The sequence below is a fragment of the Rhea pennata genome, chromosome 2 (assembly GCF_028389875.1).
Source record: "Rhea pennata isolate bPtePen1 chromosome 2, bPtePen1.pri, whole genome shotgun sequence".
In the NCBI taxonomy this organism is placed as follows: domain Eukaryota; kingdom Metazoa; phylum Chordata; class Aves; order Rheiformes; family Rheidae; genus Rhea; species Rhea pennata.
In genome coordinates this window covers 115,946,400-115,969,622 of record NC_084664.1, presented here as the reverse complement: position 1 = coordinate 115,969,622, position 23,223 = coordinate 115,946,400, and the positions used below count along the sequence as shown (strand labels likewise).

General features: G+C 42.0%; 1 protein-coding gene and 1 long non-coding RNA gene across 2 annotated transcripts in view; one reads left to right on the top strand and one right to left on the bottom strand.

The window, feature by feature from the left end:
- The window catches only part of TAF4B (TATA-box binding protein associated factor 4b), a 67,328-nt gene extending 61,124 nt beyond the window's left edge, over window positions 1-6,204 (bottom strand). Inside the window, exon 1 of the mRNA XM_062568143.1 lies at window positions 5,901-6,204. Within this exon, the coding sequence (XP_062424127.1) occupies window positions 5,901-6,204 (304 nt within the window). The remainder of the gene's footprint in view (window positions 1-5,900) is intronic.
- Window positions 6,205-6,737: 533 nt separating this feature from the next.
- Window positions 6,738-20,388, top strand: LOC134136339 (uncharacterized). Its single transcript, XR_009957481.1, has 2 exons — window positions 6,738-6,992; window positions 17,622-20,388. It is a non-coding gene; the product is annotated as an uncharacterized LOC134136339 (long non-coding RNA).
- Window positions 20,389-23,223: the final 2,835 nt, after the last annotated feature.

Genomic DNA, 23,223 nt, shown 5'->3' with positions numbered 1-23,223 from the left:
AAAGTTAATTCCAACATGGTAGTGCATTTAAGGATATGAAAGTCCTGCTTTGCCAGATACATCTATTTAGCCCTGAAAGAAAAATCAAGTCCTATGGAGCATCTGAAATTTCTACTAGTTACAGTGGAAGACACATATTCACTGTCTGTTAAATTTGACTCAGTTCCTCAGATCTTCCAAAATTTTGACTTTTTTCCAAAGAAGAGTAGACAAGTGGTGCTGCCCACTGTGGAGGGAGAAGTTTGCAAACAATTCTTTCTGATAAACCTGCTAAATAGGAGAAGTTATTGAGATATAAAAGGTTGCAATCATGTATTACCCTCCCATTTAGCACCTATTGGTCACCCTATAGCTGATTATATTCAAACCTCAAGCGATTATCAATATCCAGAAATTGTAGATTTTGAAGCAAAGCCCCTATTTTCTTGACTTATGAAGCAAAAAATACTTGGATAGCCACCTCCTATATAATGAAAATATAAACTAAGAAGTATTTTTAAGTGAACATTTCCCTTTATTCCAAAGTGAAAGATCAGATGCAAATATAAAGTATCAGATTCCTCGTGCAGTTCTACACCTAGGAGTAACAAATCAACAGACCAAACCAATTCAGAGTAGTGTATTTTGTGTATTTACAGGTATTAAGTCAATTTCAAAAGCAGAAGACAGCAAGCCAATATTTACCCATTATCTCCCCAGATTAACTTCTCCATAAATTTATGAGAAACCTGAAGAGACCAAATTCTGTATCACCCAGGAGCAATTCTGGGATACCTGCATTAGTTCTTTCCTTTTCCCACCCACAGGTGTTTGTGTTGCACTGTCTTTTGCCATTCCGGCTCTGGCCATCTGCCATAAACAGAAAAAACAATTGTGCTTTCCGAACAGTTATTCACTATCAGCTTAGCTAAACTATAGGCAGTGGAAAACTTGCCAGAGGCAAATCAAAACATACAACTAAAGACAACTGAACTGCAAATAGAAATGAAGAGCCTGTAACTGCTGCCATTTCCCCTCCAAGTCAGATGCAAAGGAATCCGTATCCAGAGGCCATGGTTTACACTAGCTTACTAGCGTAAATGAAGGCAGAGTCAGGGCATGGTTCCAGCCACTAGAGTCAGCAGTACTCTTTCATGAGTATCACAGTTTAGACCCAGGCCAGTCAGCACTCTTCCAGACAACACCTGCCAGTTTGGGGAAAACAGAAGTTAAAGACCACTCAACACCAAGCAAGCCACTAAAAATCAGTTGCATGAATGCCAGCAATGTCATGCTAATTGACCTCAGTAAGTCCTTCTACTCACCAGCTAAAGCAAACCCACAGGTACCCATCCATACTGGGGTTTGTTTTTCCCCTCACAATAACTTTTCTTTGTTGATATCATACTTGTTTGAGTTCAGTGGTGTTAATAACAGAAAGGATAAAATGAACAGTTATACTCGGACATAGCTGATGCCACAGCAAAAAGGGCTGGCAGCTGCTACAACAGCTTCTGTAACCAGTAGCAGCAGCACCAACAACACAGGTGTTGTTTTTCCAGGCACTACTACTGTAAGCAGACCCTAAGGTATATATGAAGGATCTCTAGCACCTCATCAAGTTTTGTATTTCATTGTCCCTTCAGAAGAGAAGACAAGCTGTTTGGTAACTGTCCCTTCAACATCTGCCTATAAAAGCACTGTTATTCTTCTTGCCTTTCAGTATTTGAAGGCCATGAACAGCAAAAGATGAACAATGACACAAGCAGAAGGGACAAAGAACTTAGTTCAAGAAAAGTCAAGGAGAATAAGGAAAAAGGCTATCATTTTTATGCTCCTTCTCTATCTAGCTGCATAAAATAGCATCATGACCAAAGACACTAAAGGAGAGCTGCAAAAATTTCTCATAGCCCTTCAGAAGTCTTCATATTACTTAAACACAATTTTTGCCTTACTCAGCCATGATGGAGGTGAAACAGCAACACAGTAAATGTCACTAGAAAACTTGCTACTCTTTCCCCTTCCACCATTATCCCTTTCCAAGCCTTCAACTATTTTCTCCTGTTAACAGCACAGCCCAACCTAGCCATTTTTTCTAACAGTAAATTTAAGTCAACCAGGGGTATAATGTCTTGTGTCACAGTCCATCTTTTTAACAAGAAATTTGCGGTTTTAGGAGCATCAGCACAGGCCAAAGACTGGATCACCAGAGCTCAGGACAGAGGCATACGTTGGCAATACTGGAAAGCACTGCACATGTCAGCTTTGTCTGCTCTTTGGCAATGTCACAGACTAACCTGCCAAAAACACTCTTCTGAAATTCTGCAAAGGTGTCTTTTTTTTTTTTTTTTTTTTTAACTAGAGGGAGGGAAATAAAGAAGGAACACTCTCTTCAGTAGACCTTATAAAACCTCTTGTTCCTCAACAGAGCAGCCAAGCCATCCAATCTGAGAGACGGTTGTATTTAAGGTCAAAAGGCCACAGCCAAAGCTTTGAAGCAGAATCTCTGTCCTCTTCAAGGCACACAAAGGATGCAGTTCCCAACTGGAATTCTACCACATATTACCCACCACAGCTGGCCAAAAAGCAGTCTGGGACTCCAACCTCACAACTGCTAGCACAGCAGATATCCTGACAGCAAAGGAGAAATGCCTCGAGTATACAACACTAGTCTAACTGCCAGTTATGCAGTATAAAATTTGTATTTGGTAGAGGAAAACATGGGCAGTAGATAAAAAAGTCTTGTTACTAATGAGCAAGTTTGGGTTCTGTTAGAACTGGAGAACTTGCAAAGCTCAGTGACTGACAAAGATTCCTTGCGTAACTTGGAGATCTGGCACTTGGTATAATCTGTGCTCAGAAAAATAAAGTCATACCCCAATATCAGTCACTTATTTTCCCAACTCCTAGCCATGCTTTATCATGGGCAAGAGTGAGAAGAAGACAGAAGGAAGAAGAAGAATGCCTTAAATTCATGATACGCAAGAACTCTCATTGGCTTTCAAACAAAGGAGGCAAACAAATATAACTTGTGAGTCTTTCCTCCCCAAATGGTAGCCCCAGAGAAGTACATGAGGAACTCCTGATCAAGCTTGCAAAAGTTTACAAGCACTAAGAATACTCAAGAGGAAAAGCAGTGCAGTCTCTTTTGCATGCACGCACGCACACACACACAAATACTTCGGTTTCAGAGTTGGAAGAAGCATAGTTTCTTTCTGTGGGCATTTTTTTCTTAACAGCTTCCATAGATGCCACGGGTTGAATGTCATGATTTTAGAGTAAGTGCACTCTTCCTTGTTTATTTTATCCTGCATCACTTGATTTTGCAACTTATCCAAAATATGAACTTCTCAAGCCTAAGAACTTTGTCTTTTATTGCACCCTTTTTTTTTTTAATGTACACTGACTCTTGTAGCTTAAATGCTATACATCTTACATTTCAGCTTCCTGAATGGTTTTTATCATTCAACAAAATTAATTCATTCGGAAGACATAGGTAGAATATTAACACTTCCTCAAACTAGAATGCACTTTTAGATTGTCCTTAAAATGATTAACAAATTACTCTGAAACACACATCCATTCAGTATGTGATAATTTCTGAGCTCCTTCCAAAGTATGAAAATCCCTACAGTAACTTTCAATTTACAATGCTGTATAATACTGGCACTTCTAAACTTTCAATACGAAGTCCACTTTCATTGTTTCTTCTCCCAGGAGCAAGGAGAACAAGCTGATGCAATTTAAGTGTAACACTAATTTTCTTACATCTGCCTACTGCCTCAGTACAAGTCAGATTACACTCAACAGTACACCTTGATGTAATCAAACCAAGCTGGTAAGGGGTAAAAACAAACAACAAAACAAAAAACCCTATATTTTTAGTAACTGGAGCTTTCCACAAGTAGTAAAAAGTAAAAGCCTTATACATCCTTAGAGAAGATTCCAAACTACAAGTAACTTGCATGAACATTCACCTTCATGGAAAGAGGTATTTAACATCAATACATTTCAGAACACCAAAATATTAGATAGAGAACCCAAAGATTCAGGAGCCTCTACTGGTAAATAATAAAGTACCTAGTACACTTTCAAAGTAGTTCACCTCAGTGGAAACTTGGCAAAGATTTAGACTAATCAAGGATTTTGACTGCTGACTACTCAGACATTATAGTATCATGTGAGTGCTGAGAAATCTAAAGAGAAACTTAACAATTAAAGACAACTTTTAAGAATTATTTTAAATTTCACATAATTCCTTAAAAGAAGGGAGAAAATACCCAGACCATACATTCAGCTATTGATTTTGTTCAAGAAAACTGAAAAAAAATATATTAATCCCTGTGCTCCTGGTGCATATTTTCAAGATTTGCTATCCATCCAAGCCACATCCTACCTGAAAGTAACTGTGACAGATGTTCCAACAAAGGAACTGTCTTGGCAGAAAATAATCATAGCAAAAATGGCAACACAGCAATAAAATGATTGCATCTTGGGGGTCTCAATATAATGATTCCGAGACCAGTAGAATCAAAGCCTCTTTTTTGTTCTTTTACTATTAAAATGTAGTCCAACAGTGAAGAGCAGGAAGTGTAGAATTAATAGCATATTATTTCTCTTATGAGAAAGTGCAAGTAGGAACATCTGTGTAATCCTCTGTGAATATCCAAAGTATTTAATCATACTCATTTATCATCACTATACAGTTTCTACATTAATCTTTTCTTTGCCTCTGTAGGAAACACATGCATAAGTATGTGATGCCTCCCTAAATGCTTTATTTCCCTTCACAGGCTTTTTTGAAAGAAAATCATTTCAAAGGGCAACATGTAATACTATTCCCAACATCTTCATCACAGTCCTTATGCACATTAATATATTATTTCACTAATAGTTCATGTTAGTCTGGTCATAACAGCGACAAGAATTCGTCTGCAGTAGCTTGTTTAGAGTGTGTAAAAAAGGTAGACACACATTTACACTTTATCACATTATTCATTCAACTGAGTTCCATACAAGTCTCAACCATTTTTAAGTTAAAAAAATAAAGCAACTTTGCCACTTAGTTGTTCACAGGAACTAATCAAAAGTTGTCTAATCCACAGACTTCCAGACATTAAGCATCTCAAATGCCAATTGATTCATGTTACTAGTGCTCTGCAGAATAGACAAACATCCCAATTTACAGAAGTCTTAGGCAGAAAAGCAACTTGCCCAAAATATTTAGCAGATGTGTGAGCTGAGCTCAAGTTTCTCAATTTGACATAGCCATGAGCTACTTCTCACGGTGCACAGAGAAACCGAAGAAGTGAAGGGACTTCCACTTCGGCCAGACTGACTCCTGTTCACTTTTTGCTCCCCCCACCCCATGTCGTTTTACCGGTTGCCAAACGATAGCTCATCTCACAAGAGACTGAGGAAACAAGGTAGCAGTAAGCGCAAGGAACTTGGAAAGAGCCTGAATGAGCGTCGGCTCTTTGAAAAGCGGCCCCAACTCACCCTCCCGGCAGGTAAGCCGAGGCGCTTCCCGTTCCGCACCCCGCTCTCCGCCAGCGCGCTAGCTGACGGCCCGCCCCAGGCGGCGGCCCCAGCCCCGCCGCTCCCCGCGGGGGTCCCGGGGACCCGTCCGCCGACTCGCTCCGGCAGCCGAAGCTCGGCCTCGGACGGGACCTCATCGCAACCCCCAGGAGCCCGCGCGAGAGAAGGCGCCGCGCAGCGCTGACTAACTCGGGGCCCCGCGCAGGGCGGGCGCCGCCGGGCGCACGCGGCGGCTCGCCCGCAAGGGCCGGCCGCGGCGGGCGGGGGGGGGGAACCCGCCGGCTCAACGGTCGCAACGGCCGGCGCGAGCGGCGGCTCGAAGTTGGGCGCCGGCCGCCGCCGCGCCAGGGGCTTCCCGCCCGCCCCGGCCCGGCCCCGCTTACCTGGCGGGAGCTGGAAGTTGGCCGGTAACTGGATGGTGGCCGTGGGCGGCCCCTTGGGAGCCACCGGCGGCGGCGCCGCCGCCCGCACCCCGCCGCCCACCACGCGCGGCGGCGGGGCAGCGGGCGCGGAGCCGCGGGGCGCCGTGGCCGCGACGCTGCCGCGGGCGGGCGCCGGGCCGCTGCCGAGGAGTCCCGCGGGCGGCGCAGCCCCGGCGGCGGCGGCGCTGGCGGGGGGCGCGGCGGCCGCCTGCTCCGGGGGCACGCCGGGCATCAGCCTCGGGGGGGCGGCCGCCGAGGCGCTCATGGAGGGGGAGGCGAGGCGGGGGGAGGCGAGGGGCGCTGCCGCTTCGCCAGGGGCCCCGCGGCGCCCCGCAGCATAGCAGCGGGCGGCGGGAGAGGCTCACGCGCTGCCCCGGCTGCCGCCGCTGCTGACACGCTCGCGAAAACACATGGTCATGCCGCCGCCGCTGCCGGCTCCTCGGCGCGCACACGTGGGTCCGGCGGGCCCGGCCTGCCCTCGCCTCGCCTCGCCTCGCCTCCGGGGCCCGCCCCTCCCGGCGGGCGTGCCCACACCGCGGACCGCGCTACTGCGGCGGCGCCCGGCCCCGCGGCGCTCAGAGCCCGCGCGGCGCGCGCCCCCCACCGCCGCGCGCCGCCGCCCCTGCCATGTTTATGTCGCCACGCGGAGCCGCGGCGCAGGCGCCGAGCCGCGCGGCGCCCCCCCGCCCCGCCATTGGCGGCGGCTGACGAACCCCATTGGGTGGGGCCGCGAGGCGGCGCGGGGCCGGCGCGCGGGCGGGGGCGGCGCTGGCGCTGAGGAGAGGTTAGCGGCGGGCGGAGCGGCCGGGGCGGGCGCTGCGTCAGGCCCCGGTGTGCCCCCCCCTCGCCGCGCCCCCCACCGCGTGTGGTCGGCGCTCCGAGCGCGAGTTGTACTAAACTTCAGTTTTTCAGGCTCCAGATACCCCATTAGACATAGCAAGGCTGGAAGAGCCGTAGGAGTTCGCTCCTCCCGCGGCACCTTCGGGCGCTGCTACCTGCGCCGCCGCCACCTGTGCCGGCCCCGCCGAAAACCGTCGGGGACTCCAGGTGTCGGTAAGGTTACAAGCGGGGGGGGGGGAAAAAAAGAAGAAAAATGAAAGGGAGCTTTAGAAAGCATAATGCTGTGCCTAGTGTCACCAGCAACACTTCCCTTGAGCTGAGCGTGTCGCCTGTCCTTGAAGCACTGCTCGTTTTTAATGATGAGTGAGACAAAGTCATCTGGTTTGACCTTCACATCCTAGGCTTGGCTTAAAGAAATGCTGTGTGAACGGGAGCGAGGAGGGAAATACAACCTCCCTCGCCTTGTAAAGCAAGCATGTTACAGATATCAATAAGGCAAACAGTTTTTAAAACAATTTCCAGAGTAGAGCTGAAATTTCTTTGCTTGTGTGATAGGAGTGTCAATATGACCTTGCATAAATCTATCTTGAGGTTTTTATTCATCATAGCTAGGGCTGGGCTAAATTTCAATTAGCTGAAATTTATGCACATACTTATCTTTACTCAGACTTAAGGAGGACTGGTCATCTGCCCAACTTAAAAACAATATAAGTGACTACAAAGTGAAGGTCTGGTGTGCAATTCATTATAGTGGCACCTAAAGCACAAAATTCAATAAAGTGTGTGCATTGCAAAAATAAATAAATAAATAACTCCTCTTATATTGGGCATCCTTTGCAACTATACTTTTCAGACAGACATGTATTCAAGAAACTCCAGTACTTGAAGATACAGTGAAAATCATGCAAAATGTAAACAGAATGTGTAAGATAATATAGCTCTTTTCCATGCAGTGATGGATAGTTCCATGCAGAGATTTGTCAAACCGCAGGAGGAAAAGAAACACTCCTCTTTTTGACAATTTTCATTTGCAGCTTTGCTCAATTTCACAGTATTTCTGCTTTAAAATACTGTCAGCAGCAGGTGAGGCAGGTACTGAAGAGAAATCATGTGAGAAAAAAGCACATGGCCATAAGCACTTAATTTCTAATGTGATCACAACACAGGTAACTGTACCTACCGAAATTTAACTTGTACAGTAACAACTAACCTGGAGACAAATGGCATGGACTAGCTAAGTGCCTTGATCTTTTACAAACATGCAAAGTTTATTCTACCATACTTTCATCACTATGGTTACACTTGAAGCTGTAACAGATTGCATGAAGTGCTGTGTAAAATGAAAATGAAAAGTAAAATGAAAAATACCTTCATTTGCAATGCACCAGGTAAGACAGACAATGGTGCAAAAGCCTATATCTAAGAAATCAAAAACTGTTTTAGGAGCCAAACAAGGTATTTGCTCTCCCTCTCTCTTATGGCATCCCTACTCCCTCATCATCATAGCTTTCATTTCTCTGCATCATGCATTCTCTTACCATTTCCTAACGAACTCCATCCAAAATCCTAAAGAGCCAGCAGCAGTGGTTACAGTTTCACCATGTTAAGAACAGACTAGAAAGACTGTGGAAGAGGCGGCAATGGGGTGACACAAGAGGTAGGCGGTCTCTATACCTGTTACAGCTTTGCCAAGTCTGAGCAAATTAATCAGTTGTTGTTCTGCATATGAATCTATGTTATGTGTGTAAGGTGACAACCAGATAGTAAGATACCACCCTCATGCCAAAGGATGTTCAGAGAACAGAATAAGGAAAAACTGAATTCCATCAAACAAAGAACAGCACTGATAACAGACAGAGTAGGATGCAAAGGAAGGTATGCAGTCCACAACATAATTTCTGTTTTTCTGGAACTTCAGGGAAGAACAGAACTGGTTTATCCCATAAGATCGAGATTTCTTTTCTTGGGGCCACTCAACCTCCACAGGAATCTTCAAGACTCATGTGCGAATGTTAAGGAGTGAAAGCATATCTGGAAAAGACAGACACAAGTGCAGCAGACAGAAGAGTATATAGTTAAACTGGGATTAATAGGAGAGTATGAAAAGAGGAAGTAGAGAATACAGCATAGTGAGAGATAAATATAGTGCAAAAATAGAAGAGGAAATGATATGAAAGACAACACAGGAAAAGATATAACCCAATGATAGTAAAGAGAAAAAAAGGCCATGATGAAGAAAGCCCAGAAGATTTAAAAATACACACATCTTTAAAAATGGTCTAAGAGCGCCAAAACTATACTCTCCAAGCAAAGCAGATATATCTATCATTCCATTAAACTGTGCAGGAAATAAAAGGAGTTGTTTCTCCACACTGGAAGAATGTGCTACAACAGAGGACTATTTAATTACCTGTACCAGTCTTCATTACCTAAGTTAAGAGAAATATTAAAACTTAGTTTGAATTGGAAGGAAGACAGAATCTGGAATTTTAAAGCTATTTTTGTTTTAGTAACTGAAAGGTTTATAACAAACGTAAGGGAAATTACTTTTGTTGCTACCTTGAGTATTTTATCCTCTTTTCTTGGGTAACTGCTACCACCAAAAACTCATCACTTGAAAAACTTTTCATTAAGTCATCATTCTTGTCTACACATTTTTCCAAGACTTTGTCCAGGAGATACTGATGAATATGGTAATTATTTTTCAGTCAGATGAAAAAACATCTAGTTACGCATTCAAAGAATGTCCAGGCTTGGTGAATTGACCTGCTTTACTATTACAAGTAACCCATGAATGGACTAATTTGATATTCACCTAGAAGTATCTCCTTTAGCTTCAGGCATAGTAAAGCATTACTGTAAACAATGGTTCAGATTTTGGATTATATGCAGCCAGTAGTTGGTCTGCACAGCCTCTTTCCAACAGCTAAGACGTCTACAGCACACTGAATCAGTCTCTGCTACACTAAACTTTCAAATGGGGTATTTAAAATGTAAAGCAACTCCTACTCCCTCCAAAACTCCTGCCCAGGCAGCAGGCCTTAACTCTTTCAAAGACAGACTTTTATAAAGTTCTTGAATCTTAAGACAGTTTCACATCCAAAACACTGTTTTAGCTTCCCACAATCCTATGAAATCCATCTAATATGCTCCAGGGGTTTTAATCTGTCAGTGATCCTTTTTACAAAAGTTTTCTTTTCTCTCTGATTGATAAATCATCAGTTAAATACAAACAGCAGATTAGCTGGAATCAAAAACAATATTTGCCTTAAGCTCTTCTTAAATGACAGACACTTGGCATCACTGCAGAATTAACTTATGCATGTAAGTGTAGTATGAAGGGAAGAAATACATGTGAAGATTCAATCCCATTATTTAAAATAGTTCATTTTAATGAGGAAAATGAAAAGATTTTAACTAGGCTTACCATGAAATATGTTAAACACTAACAAAGAACATGAGATCTTCAGGAACAGATGCTGAAAGAAATTAGATACTTCAGATAAGGATAGTAAAAATCAGAGAATAGAAAATTTCATACATATTAAAAAAAAAAAGATAGGGAGACAGAATGAGCAGGTTGAAAATAAAGAGATAGAAGATATAACCAGAAAGATCAAGTAATAGGAATACAATGGCAAATCTGAATTTATTTATTAATGAAAATAACCAAGTAAAATCATAACTGAACATTTGCTTAATATTCTTAGTAACTGTGCCTCTACATTGAGTTTGTGACTGGAAGTAGATTTTTTCAAATTTATAGTTGGTGTCACAATCTGCCTTTTTTCCTGTGCTGACTAATCTTTTATGGAAGTGCATTTTTCTTTTGGACATTAGGACTGACAGATGTCAAACCCAACATCACTTTTATGTAAGTTAAATTCTTTGTTCCATGATGTACAATACATTGCAGCTTTAAAGTCTTACAAAATATTTAAACAAGAGAGCACCACAAAAGAATTGGGCATATACGTTTACGTTATTCTAAACTATAAAGCTTGCTTGACCATATTGAGCTACTAATAACAGGAGGGTTTACTGAACTTAGAGCTTAGCCATAAAGTGAGACATATAACTCCAAGCAGCAGAAAGCCTACACAGAGGAGCCATACCTGCAATTCCTGCTGAGATGGAGAACCCAAAGCTATATCAGGAAGCCATAGAAGTGATCTGATGAGCTGGGAATGTCAGGGAAGAACATACACCTCACAAGTTGGGTTTTAAGTGAGGAATAAAGATGAGAAAACTAAGTAAAAACTAAGTAAACAGAGGGAAAGAGAAGGGAAGAATGAGGACGTGCAGAAGGAATAGGTTGCTGAAAATTTACAGTAATATGAAACAGGCATGGCTAAAACGCCTCTGAAAAAAGGATTTACAGTATTAAAAGTTTATCTATAGAGCAAAAGTATGTTCTCAATGGGACACTGAAGTAGCAGGGTTTTTTTTTAAACTAACATTTAACCTTTAAAAATATATTAAGGAGTCATAAAGGCTATTACTTGCTATGTGGTAAGATTCACTAGAAGAGAGCAATTTTATCGCTAAAGCAGCACTGGCCTATAATAACATAGAATTACATAACGTGATATTACCTATGAAGAACAAATTTGCAATGCACAACATTGTAACATTTAGAAAATGAAACACAACACAGATCAGAACTTTACTGCGTTCTTAGTATCACTGAACAGTTATCTCATTTGCAAAAATTACATAGAAAATAAAAAATAGAAATTCTGATAGATTTTACGTGTCCTGTACCAAGACTAACCAGGGGGATAACTGTCAGCTCTTGGAGAACATGTTAATAACTTTTTGTGGTAAATAATGTGCAAGAAAATAGAAGAACAGGTGAATATATGCTTCCTTGCACAACACAAGATGCACAAGCATGTTAGCTTTAGCACAACTGCAAGTCCATCAAATTTTAGGAAAATTACAGAACTCAGTATAGGATCAAACTCAATTTCATTCAGCAACTATATGCACTCTAGTCAATTACTGCTTGTTAGAACTTCAAAAACATTTTAGTTAACAGCCACCATAATTGCTCTGAGACTTGGATATTTTTCTTCTTTTTCTTTTCAGATTTTCTTTTCCCTTCTCTATTTCTGCAACTTACATTTCATTATTTTTTTCACTAAAAAATCTGAATAAGACAAATAAAAGTATTAATACCACTGATTTGCAAGTGTGATATTATAATTTATTCATTTGCATTCCATAGGTACAGACTGTGCTGCCAAATATTTGTAATATTTTGACTGTCAAGTAATGCATCTAGAACTGGACTTCTTAAAGATACAGCAGCAATAACTGTAAGCTACAACAAACAACAGGAATCTTGTCATTTGAGACTGATGACATTATATTATAGCTTAATAAAATCTTAGCTCAGCTAGATATTTTATATACTCTCTTTTTTCACATAGATAATGCAGTGAGCATCAGCAATGAAACTGTGTCCCCAAAAATGAAAATATTTTATTCTAATCATATTTTTAATATAAATTTTCTATGTTCTCAAAGCCTGTGTTTCCACTTGTTATAGAAGCTATTAAGCTATGAAGGGACTACAGCATGTTAGAAATACTGCAATAAGAATTGCTACAGGATAAAACATTCCTATCACTTTCATAATTTTAAGAAACAACAGTAATGTCTTATACACCCAATAGATGTAGCATGTTGTCATATGCCTTCCCAGAACTGCTTTCTGCATAAAATGTTCCCAACAGTCTTACACTCTGTTATAAATTAGCAACAATTACTATAGCTCCCAGCGCTATCAGTCCGCAGAGACATCACAGAAGTCACCTAACATTGTACCACCAGATGTTAGGGGACACTTCATACATCAAGCTGAATGCACAGGTGTCACCTGGAATAATTTCTGTGAGAAGATTCTGTATACAGCTATATATATTTTTTTCCATATAAAGTCAAACACATACCTGTGGTGGCTGGTTTCTTACTATATTAAGTTCAATATTTTTTCCACCAGACCACACAACCTAATGCACAACAAAATCATTAAAATAAGTATGTTTACAAGCATTTTACATTCCCATAAAGGAAAGAAATCCAAGCTTTTCTTGAAGTATTTATCACATACATTGTATTGGATCACTTACTTCTAGGAAAGCTCTTACTACTAATTTGATGATGTCTTTATGAGGTGCCATAGCTGCTTTTGTGTGATTCTTTTCCAAAAATTTGTGCACAGTTTCAGCATTGTGGCAAATTGTATTGGCCTGTGGAGAACAGAAAGAGAGCTATACATCTCACCACAACATAAATTGATTTACCTGTTGTAATCAGTCGTATAAAGGCTTGTATACATTCCACACTGAGTTCTAATTTGGGATTCCCCCCATATCACCATGCAATATATAATTCAGAATTTGCCTATCTGCCAGGGCAGTGATTTCCCCTCACTTCTATTTAGGATCTGATAATGTTTCAAGACTTGATCTTAATGTATCTGGGGACATAAATATGTCAGAACAGGAGATGTCAAAACTCTTTCATGCCATATGTCTTCTGTATGTACACTATGCTAGCATCTCTCTATTTGCTAATACCTCTTCTAATAAAGAGCTAGAGAAGGTCAGAAATTTTGGAACCTCTTAACACAGTCCTGTGACTAATAGTTAAATTCAAATTAAATTCTGACCATGAGAGAAGCATTCTGAGTAAGCCAGGATGCAGCATACTTCACTGACCAATACAGACCTACATTCAGCCTTTCAAAAAAGCCAAGAAGTTCTGCTTGGAAGAGCTGACAAAGTTTGGTACTATTTCTTTACATCAAATAGAAAAAAAAAGGCATGCACAACGTTTCTCTATAATGATCTCAAAACTTTTTTTCAATTTCATCAACATTGAAAATGCTGTCAGAGGTTCCTGGTAGACTGAATGATGTCCATATGATTTGGTGTGCAAGACTGGCTTCTAGTGTTAAAGCTATGTTATTTCCCACAGTGCCTAGTAAATAAATATTGGTAGTGATTGCATAATGATACAATTCATATAATAGAAGTTTCAAGGATTATTTTCCCTCTCTGAAGTTTAACAAAACATGATTTTAATACAATCTTTAAAAAATTAATATCCGTTCATTTGAAAGGAAAGCGGAAGATGGGCAGAAGTTTCATGTGGGGATACTGAGGAGCTGATTATGAACATCTGCACCCATGCCATGACTTTGCCAACTAACTGTATCCCTGAAAAGAACTCATGTTTTTACATAACTATCAATATACCACTGCCAATCCCAGAGACAAGGTTCTATCAACATTTTCTCCAATGATAATGAGAATGGCAAGAATGGTGTCTTGCACAGTTCACAGAGAAACAAGTACATTCAGAATGATTTTTTTATCATGTTTACAACATTGTCATTAATGAAACAGTTGTCAGATTTTGTTAACCCTCAGCTTTTCATGGGCTCATTGCTTGATCTGTTTAATATCTTTCTGTATGCTCCACAGTTCTTTCCCAGCTAGCTCAACAACCGCTTTGAAGTATTATGATAGCTCTTGAGCACACTGGTCTGTGTTTTGGTCTGAGTTCATTAGAGATGAAAGAAATCCACAGGACAAGGGAAAAACAGATGGTAGCTTTCACTGCCCTGCTTTCTGGCTCTTGGGAACCAAGCAGAGAACATGAACTGTAATCCAATTAACTACACTCTTGAGGCAAAAACTGGGGAATAAGAAGCAACTAAAAGTAGGCCCCAGCAGGATAAGGAACCAAAAAAAAAAAAAAAAGTGTAATGGGCATATCACAGTATAGAACAATAGAAGACCAGAAGGCAAAACCACTATCACTTGCAGCAGTAAGTTAACTCTGCTATTCCACACTCAGCTTGGGGAGGGGGGGGACACACAAATAAGAAAGGAGGAATGAAGGAATTAGGACTTCTTACCTTTTGGCTATAACCTCCAGTCAAGAACCTGAGTCTCAGAACAAACAGGAGCTAGGAGGGAGATGATGATACCAGCAAGAATAGCTATTACCTGATATATTACTTTATCTTAAAGGCAACTTCCCCTACAAAATTTCTGAGAGAAAGCAGAGTTCAGTTGCTTGCCAGTTGTTTAATTGCTTGCCAATACTACTAGTTACTTTACAGCCATACATAATATTAAGGTGTGTTAGAAAGTGACAGAAATATAAAATTGATAAAACTAGCATTTACAATATCAATGTAGCAATGAGAAATATTTATGTAATAAGACTACCTTCCTGGAAACAAAGATAAATTAATACAGAAGTGGTATTCACTACTCAACTTTCTCTTTAGCTTTTTTATTTAATTGGTGGTTAAAGATAGCAAAAGATTCATAAAATAAGCACAGCATGTGTAAAGCTGGTGTAAGATTTAAAAGGTTCTTTCCCTCAAAACAAATGTGATCTCTGATCTTGCCTTCACCAAGAGACATATATTGATAGGTTTGGAGGAATTTTAATCCATTCTGCAGAAAAAAAGTTGTTCTGATTTACACATAAACAGAGCACAGAAACTATTACAGTATGTTAGCATACTATCTTTCCCTTTCCTCTCCTCCTATTAAGCTTGGAAGATACTTGTATTTTATTACAAAACAGAATTAATCCAAAGCAGAGATGCTGAACTGTAAAGGTGGACACGACTCCTGCCTACACTGGAGAAATCAATGCACTGCAGCAGCTTTCAGTTACCTTAGCTATGTCTATGACAGAAGAGAAAAATTACCAGTGCTTGGGCCCAGACACTGCAACTTGATCATCAGTATTGCTACAACAGTCTCTGGCGAGCTTTTGGCACAGCCTAATTACTTCTCCCCCAGACAGTGTCTGAGCAACATTCAGGAATGGCCCACACTGGGAAGCATCAGTCTGGGTACAGCTATTTCACTTCTGGCACAAAGGGAGTCTGGTCTGAACACAGCCTCAGGGACAAAAAGTCAGCATTGGCAGTTTTGTTCACTCATGAAGAGGTAGCCCATAAGCATATACATTACAAGATCTTTAAGCAATCATTAGGCACAAAGCCAGCAACGAAATTACCCCAGTAAATTGAAAGGGTAAAGACTTGATTGACTGAGTACACAGTACAAACACTAGCTGCAGTCAGATGTGACCATTTCTTTAGCCTGGGTACTTCCTCAGTTCTGCCTCACTGCATCCATTTTCCTTGGGGGGGGGGGGGGGGGGGGGGGGAGAGAAAAGATACTCCCAATTGTGCCCAGGTTCACTGCTCTGAAAGAAGGATTGCTCCACTTCTCTTTTCTGTCACCTGTATGCCTGTACACATACAACAATTGCCCTGGAACTGGAATGGAAGGCTAAATCTAATAATCTAGATTAGCTCTCTTAGCACTGCTTCCAGTAGCGCAGCTGCAGTGCTGATGGGGAGATCTTTTAGGTTAAACAGACTGAATGGAAGGGTTCACCGTATTTGTGCCTGTCCTGCTGGAGTCAGTTACAAAAGCCTATGATCAAGAAAGAGCAAGGTAAGACTCAGAACTACCTGGTACCAAAACTCTAATGGATTAGTTGGTGTTGTCTGTGTACCTTCAAATACAGGTAATACAGGAGTTTTCAAAACATAAAAGTTTTCTACACAGAAAAGTTTACATATAAAGCAACAAGTGAACAGAAGAATCACGAAGATAAGTGAGGCAAATTTCAGATGGAATATACCTTTAGTTTTCTGTAACAAGCTACTATTTTTGAGGCAAGTAGAAAGCAATATAGCAAACAACAGGTGCCTTTGGAAATCGCCTTTGTAAAGCTTTTACACCTATTTTTGTATTTTTGCTATAGTCTTATAACTTTATTTGAAAAGCAAGTATGTGTCAATGGCTCACTCAGCTTGAACTTCCCTTTTGACTGGTTCAGAATTCAACATCTAGCTTCAGTGAAATACACCAACTATACAAAGATTTTTATTGTATAAAATTGATTCCACATAAAATCTATATATACAATACATATATACAGTATATATATTAAATAGATAGTTGCTTTCCAAGAACAGTAGTCACCAGATGGATCTGTCTGGTACAGTTTAGGACTCCCATTACCCTGTGTGTAGAGGTGTGAGCAAGCTAACCAGTTTTAGCATCCCAGAAAATTAAGAATATTACAGGCCTAGTACAGAAGTACAGAACAGAAAAGGTACATTACAACTATGCACCATATAGCAGTGCATTTTTGATACACCAACAGATTATTTCTGATATTCTGATATTGTGGGCAATACTGCAGCTGTACAACTCCACAGCGGTACAACTGACACAGAAATAACTAAGACAGAACTGTCTTCATAGTGAAATAAGCATTCCCTGTTAAAACCACATGAACTACAGGAATTAAGGCTTAGTGAAATCATCCTTTAACAAGCTCTTGGGCACAGCTGTGAACAGATTCCAAGGGCCATCTCAGATGCTTGCAGTCAATCAAACTGCTCACAGGTGTTCTGCTGATCTTCAGTATTTGAAATTAAGAATCTGTGTCTCTGAGTTTTACTTTCAGTTTAGCCTCTCACGTTGCTCTCTGCTGTAAGGACTTTTGTTGTTGTTTTAAGTTTTCAGTCTTATCTTAGCTCCTTAATGTGATAATATTGTTTGGTCTCTCTGCATTATTATTTCCAAATTACACAAGGAAGTTCTTCACCAGATGTATACACATGGAAATAGACAAGAAAATATACTTGTTGGTGTTTCTTAAAATAAAAGAGGTGATCATAGCTGTTATTTTCTTGTGAAAAAAGTTATTTTTCTCAAGTGATATTCATGTTTTTTAAGAAATCCTACAAAGAAAGCTTAACCTGACTTCCTTTTTTAACAGATGGAAGAGAAACAATTGCATTGTCTTCAATATTAAGGACTTAAAGCTTTTATACAGAAGTCTGACAGTGCCAAACTGCTTAGCTGCTAAGTTGCAATGTGTTGTGTGAGATATTCTACTGTGACTGGATCGTCAACAATCAGTTTATGGCTCTGATGTTCCATCCTGGCTCTGTTAATCACTACTCTAGCACCAGCAGCCAGGTCTGCATAATCATCATGATAAAAAGAAATCACAAAGACTCTTCCATTAATTAACAGCAAATCATTATTCAAGAAAGAGCAACCTATTACATTTTTCTTAAATCAGAAACTGCTGAAAAAGCAATGTAGATGGAGACAGAAAACACAAATTTGAAGCAGTATATAGAAGTAACTTTCTTATTCTGAGAAATTTTTATATAAATTTCAGGCCATAACAGCTTTTAAGGAAAGTGGATTTATAGTATTAAGTATGGATTTAACTCCTCCAAAAACACATTCTGAAAAAAAACTGTCCCCTACTGTAGATGCCATACTTCATGGTGATGGTGTTGTACCACTCTCTCCACCACGCAGTGCTAGGAAACTGGAGGAACAGCATTATCACAGTCTATAAGAACAGAGGGTTGCTGAAGTACATCCTTATTCTTGTGCATTACTAGCTAGTATAGAAAATCCAAGGCAGTTTCACATTTTAATTTCCCTGATAGTAAATCCTGTTTAACAGGTTTCTGATTTTCCACTTCCCTAGTCATGCCCTGACATAGCCCTTCACCCTCCTATTCTGCTACAAATTCAGCCACTTGTAAGTCAATGAAAACATTCAGCTTAAAAAAGTAAATACTTTTTTTTTTAAGTTGGATCTTTTTTTTTTTTTTTTTTTGAGCTGATTACTATAAACAGCTGTAAACTTCTTCCGTCACTTGGAAGCTCCATTTTGGGGAGCATCTCCATGGTCAGTATCAGTCAGTCAAAGACAACACTGCTACAGAAAGAGGTGATTCCCCTGTGCTCTGTCTCTTAAGTGTATCTTCTCAGTCTCTCTCTGTGTCAGCACAAGCCGTTCTACAGTTCCATGTTAAGTCAGATCACTGTGTTGGTATAACTCAAAATTAAGCTGAGTTTTATTTTCATCTCTTGTGAAAGCAACCTAAGAGGATGCTTTCACATTATAATAACATGATCTAATTGGAGGTGGCAACAAAAAGCAACAGTTCTGTCCTTCCCATACACTTCCCATACATTCCTGAAGCTTCCCTTGTGCTGGATTTAACAATCACACAACTTTATGACAACTCACAAAAAAAAAGATACCTTTTTCATCAGATCAGTGAGTTTAGGACTATCTCCTTCAGTAACAGCTTGCACTCACAGTAGGCTAAGTATAGCACCAAGTTGTACCCTTAGTGTGAGGTTATACAACACAGCTGAACCACTCTCATAGTCTGACCATTAACAATGGACGTCCCACCCCAGCTTCTTCTTTCAATTTCTGTTTCCGTTATGCAGTTTGGAGGTTCAAATAGTTGCACATTGAATCAATTTAACAAGCTAACCCAGCAAAACATTTGAAGATTTTTCCTGTGATGTTCGTGAATTGAATCAACTTGGAAGAGGTCAAGGAAGCATCAGAAACAGCACCAAGGAGGAGATGAAAATGCAAAGCTTAGAGCAGAGACAGGAGGAAGGAGAAGCGCTCCCCAGGAGCATGCACTTGTGTGAGAGTTTAAACTCATCTAAACCAGTGCTACTGTGACGCTCTCCTGTGGATTGTTTACCCTTTCATGGAGCCTTTGCTGACTCTTACCTGCCCTGAGTAAGCCAGTGCAAAAAAATCTTTTCTTCCTGTCTCAGCTTACTGCCACGCAGGTCTCTAACCTGGCTCACCATGGCTTAGCAAGCCATCAAAGCCAGCACAGAAACAACTGTGGGAGAGCACAGCCAGGAGCAAGACCTTTGCCTTCTGGTGACAACCAGCCACTACCAGTCAGTTTAGTGGAAACACAAAACTGCACCTTGATATGAGATGTATGCTTAGGCAGTTTTGCTAACCAATCTGCTGAGTTTCCACACAGTCTTCTCTTCATTCAACCCTTATCTGAAGGAAGATACTCCTTGGGGAGGCAAATGTTCTCAAGTGTTATTGCACAGAGGTTCCATACATGAAAGGAGACAAGCACCAATTTGAGCCTAAAGTTATCTCCTAACTATCCACGAGTGTTTCCAATATCATCCTGGTTTATTTTGCTGAATTTGAGCCCTATGTTTGCCTTTTTTCTCCCCTTTAGTGTGCTTTTTGCTGCTGCAACCAGTCAGGAGCAACTTCTGCTATCCAAGGCTTGTCCCGGCTGAAGAGACACAAATAAAGCTGAGTAAGATGATTGAAAAAATAGTAAGAGATCAATCAAGTTTTAAAGATCAAAATATTTCCCACTGGCCCCATAAGGATCTTTCAGCTATATTCAAACTGATTATGTATGAAACTAATACCTTCATACCCTAATACCAGTCTCTCAAACCACCCTGTCCACCTTCACAGTATTTTTCATAAATCCAGTCTTTAAAGACACAGCCCCACATCTGTAATGGGATGCTCTATGGAACAGTAACACTGGAAACAATGCCTGCAAAAGCCAAAAAGATTGGATCACCAGGCGCATAAAGCTTCCTCACAGATCTTTCTTCTTGAAGCTTGGCAACAGATTTTTCTTCTATCCCCAGCACAACTTTATCCAGCCCTCAAATTCCAAAATGTTAAATCAGAATAAAAAGAACAGTATTTCCAATATTGAGTTTATTCATGTTATTTATAGGAGATATTATAATACTAAGTATTTTCACACTGATGTAGGCAAACAGCTTTGCGAAGACTGTGTCATCCTTCTCAAGCAATAAAAAATAATGTGAGGAGGCATCTGTTTAGAAGGAAAAAATGATATGATGTGGTAAACATCACAGGAAAAAATTGCAAAGTTGCAAAAGTTGTAGTTTACAAATGCAGTACAAAGAGGTAGTCCCTGCACTAAAGGCTTACAATCAAAGTACAAAACAAAGGAAATAAGGTGGTTACAAACACAAGAGCTCAGGGAGATAGCAACACAAAACAGATCAGTGTGATAAAAGCAGTATTCTCATGTACTAGCTGTTTATAGGTGCGGTCATGGTTAAGCTGATCTAACAGCTAACTAGTGCCAAAGAAGTACAGTCCTGCTCCTCTCTTCTGCCCCATGCAATTGTTTTTCTTTGGTTTGACACTGAAACTAATCTGCTCTTAATTTGTGAAAATTCACAGGCAGAAAACCACTTATTGAGAAAAACAATTGTTTTTCTACTAATTTAGCTTCCTTAATCATCTCACTGTAAGATCAGATGAGTAACAGTGATGGCACATGTGACCATGCAGTGGGAATGTGGGGCCACAAGAAAGCATACAGGGCACTGAAGGAAAAAAATGGCTTTTGGTAACAACTACCTGTTAGATTGACTTAGCTGTAAGATAATGCCAAACTGCGACCTAAATGTTATCACTGGTTTCACAGCTATTTTGGCAGAGAAAAGTTTTGAAGATGGACAACGATGTACTGTGGTCATTTATGAGAAGCTCCTTCCATGTCCACAGGTAGAATGAGAGAAAGTAAAGAATAATTCAAAAGAGCCTAAGGTCAACTTCTCAAAAGCAGATGAGAAATTTTTCTTTTTTTTGGCTGAATCTGAGACTCAGAATTTCCTCTCATCAGAATTTTTTCTTAAAAGACAAATCAGTGAATGTTAAGAAGGAAATAAAACTTTTTCACTGGTATTTTGTCAGTTCTGGCAATGGGCTGAAGAAAGTAAATGAAAGATATGAGTGACCAAAGACAAACAAAAAAACAACAGAAAGTCCCAAGCATGATTGAAATAGCAGTTAAGCACCCCCTCCTTCTGTTCCTCAAAGTCCCATGTGCTGAGAAACAGCCACACTCATAGGTAATAGTAACAGTAAGATTCTCTCCTTCAATCAGTGAGAAAGTGTCAAAAAAGAGGGCACAGATGGAGATATGAATAATCCTTTCCTATAAAAGATCTCTCTTCTCACCCCAGCACTCATGAAAGAAAAGCTTTTTGAATACATTTCTTACAAAACCCCTCAATTTATTCTTTCACTCTAAAAGGTTCTATCTTAACCAATAAATATTAATATGCATAACACGTTTTATCAGCTTCTCTTCACCAGATTATCCCATTACTCTTACCACTTGATTCTTCGACCAAAAAAATACATAGTTAATAATCTGCTAGACAACAACAAGTAATGCTGCGGACACCAAGGTGAGCACAAGCCACCAATGTACCCTGGCAGCAAAGAAGGCCAACAGCCTCTGGGTCACATTTGGAAAACCATTGCCAACAGGTCAAGAGACTGGTGAGTCCACATCTGGAGCGCTGTGTCCTGTGCTGGGCTCTGCAGCACAATTTGATGGACATGCTGGAGCGAGCCTAGCAAAGGGCTACCAAGACGATGAAGGGACTACAGCATCTCTCACATGAGGAAAGGCTGAGAGAGCTGGGACTGCTCAGCCTGCAGAAGAGAAGCCCGAGGAGGCATCTAATCAAGGTGCAAAAGTATCTGAACGGAGCGCTTAAGGAAGACGGACCGAGAGACGCCAGGGACAGCTATGGGGTATGTGGAGGGGGAGCATCGGCCCAGAGATGCTCTCCAGCCTGACCAACTCCGGGGCTGTGCTCCTGGCCAAAGGCAGTCTCTGCTCCTGGCTCTGCCCCACCGTTTGCAGCCGGACCCTGCTGGCTGGGCAGCCAGGCCAACAGAAGCGGCGATCTGGACCTGGGCATTCGGGCATGTGGGACTGCGAGGGCAGGGGCAGGAGCTCTGCCCGCGGTACGTCGATGGGCTGCTGCGAGGGAGCCCCGGGGCCTGCGACAGGGCAGGGCTTGACCCCCAGCGCAGTGGCACAAGCCTCTCACAGCGACTCCACATGCTGCCCCTCAGCACCCCACATGTCCCCCCGCTCCCGCAGCCGGCTGCTGTGCTCGGGGACGGGCGCTGGGCCAGCCCTGCGACAGGGTGGCGCAGAGCGATGGGGCAGGCAAGGCAGGGAGAGGGGCCGGCGGAGCGGGTGGCCGTGAGCAGCCGGCTGCGCGCTGGGCTTGGGGCACCACCCCGCCGACAGAGCAGCCGCTTTCCCGGGGGGCGACGGAGGCTGAGCGGGAGCCTATCGACAAGGGCCCCGGGGTGCCGCACGCCAAGCGGGCAGCGGGCAGCAGAGCCCGACGCTCTCGCCGGGGCGGGTGGTGGAGGGAAGGGCTGAGACGGCCGAGGTGCGTGGAGTCACCGGGCCTGGAGGCACTGCCGAGGGCAGCTGCGGGAGCGGAGGGACGGGCTGCAGCGGCACCCGGCCCCTCTGCCGGGGCAGCTGAGGGCAGGGCCGCGCCACGGCGCTTTGCACAGGCCCAGGGACGCCGGGGCCCGGCACAGAGGACAGTGGGCGGCCGAGGGCCGTCACGGCCGTGCCTGGCTCGCAGGCCACCTCGCGGCGGCGGTGGTGGCACGGTCACAGCGGCGCTCCGAGACACGGCCGCCCGCCGCCCTCGGCTGCCTCGAAAGAGTGGGGCGGCTCTGGCGA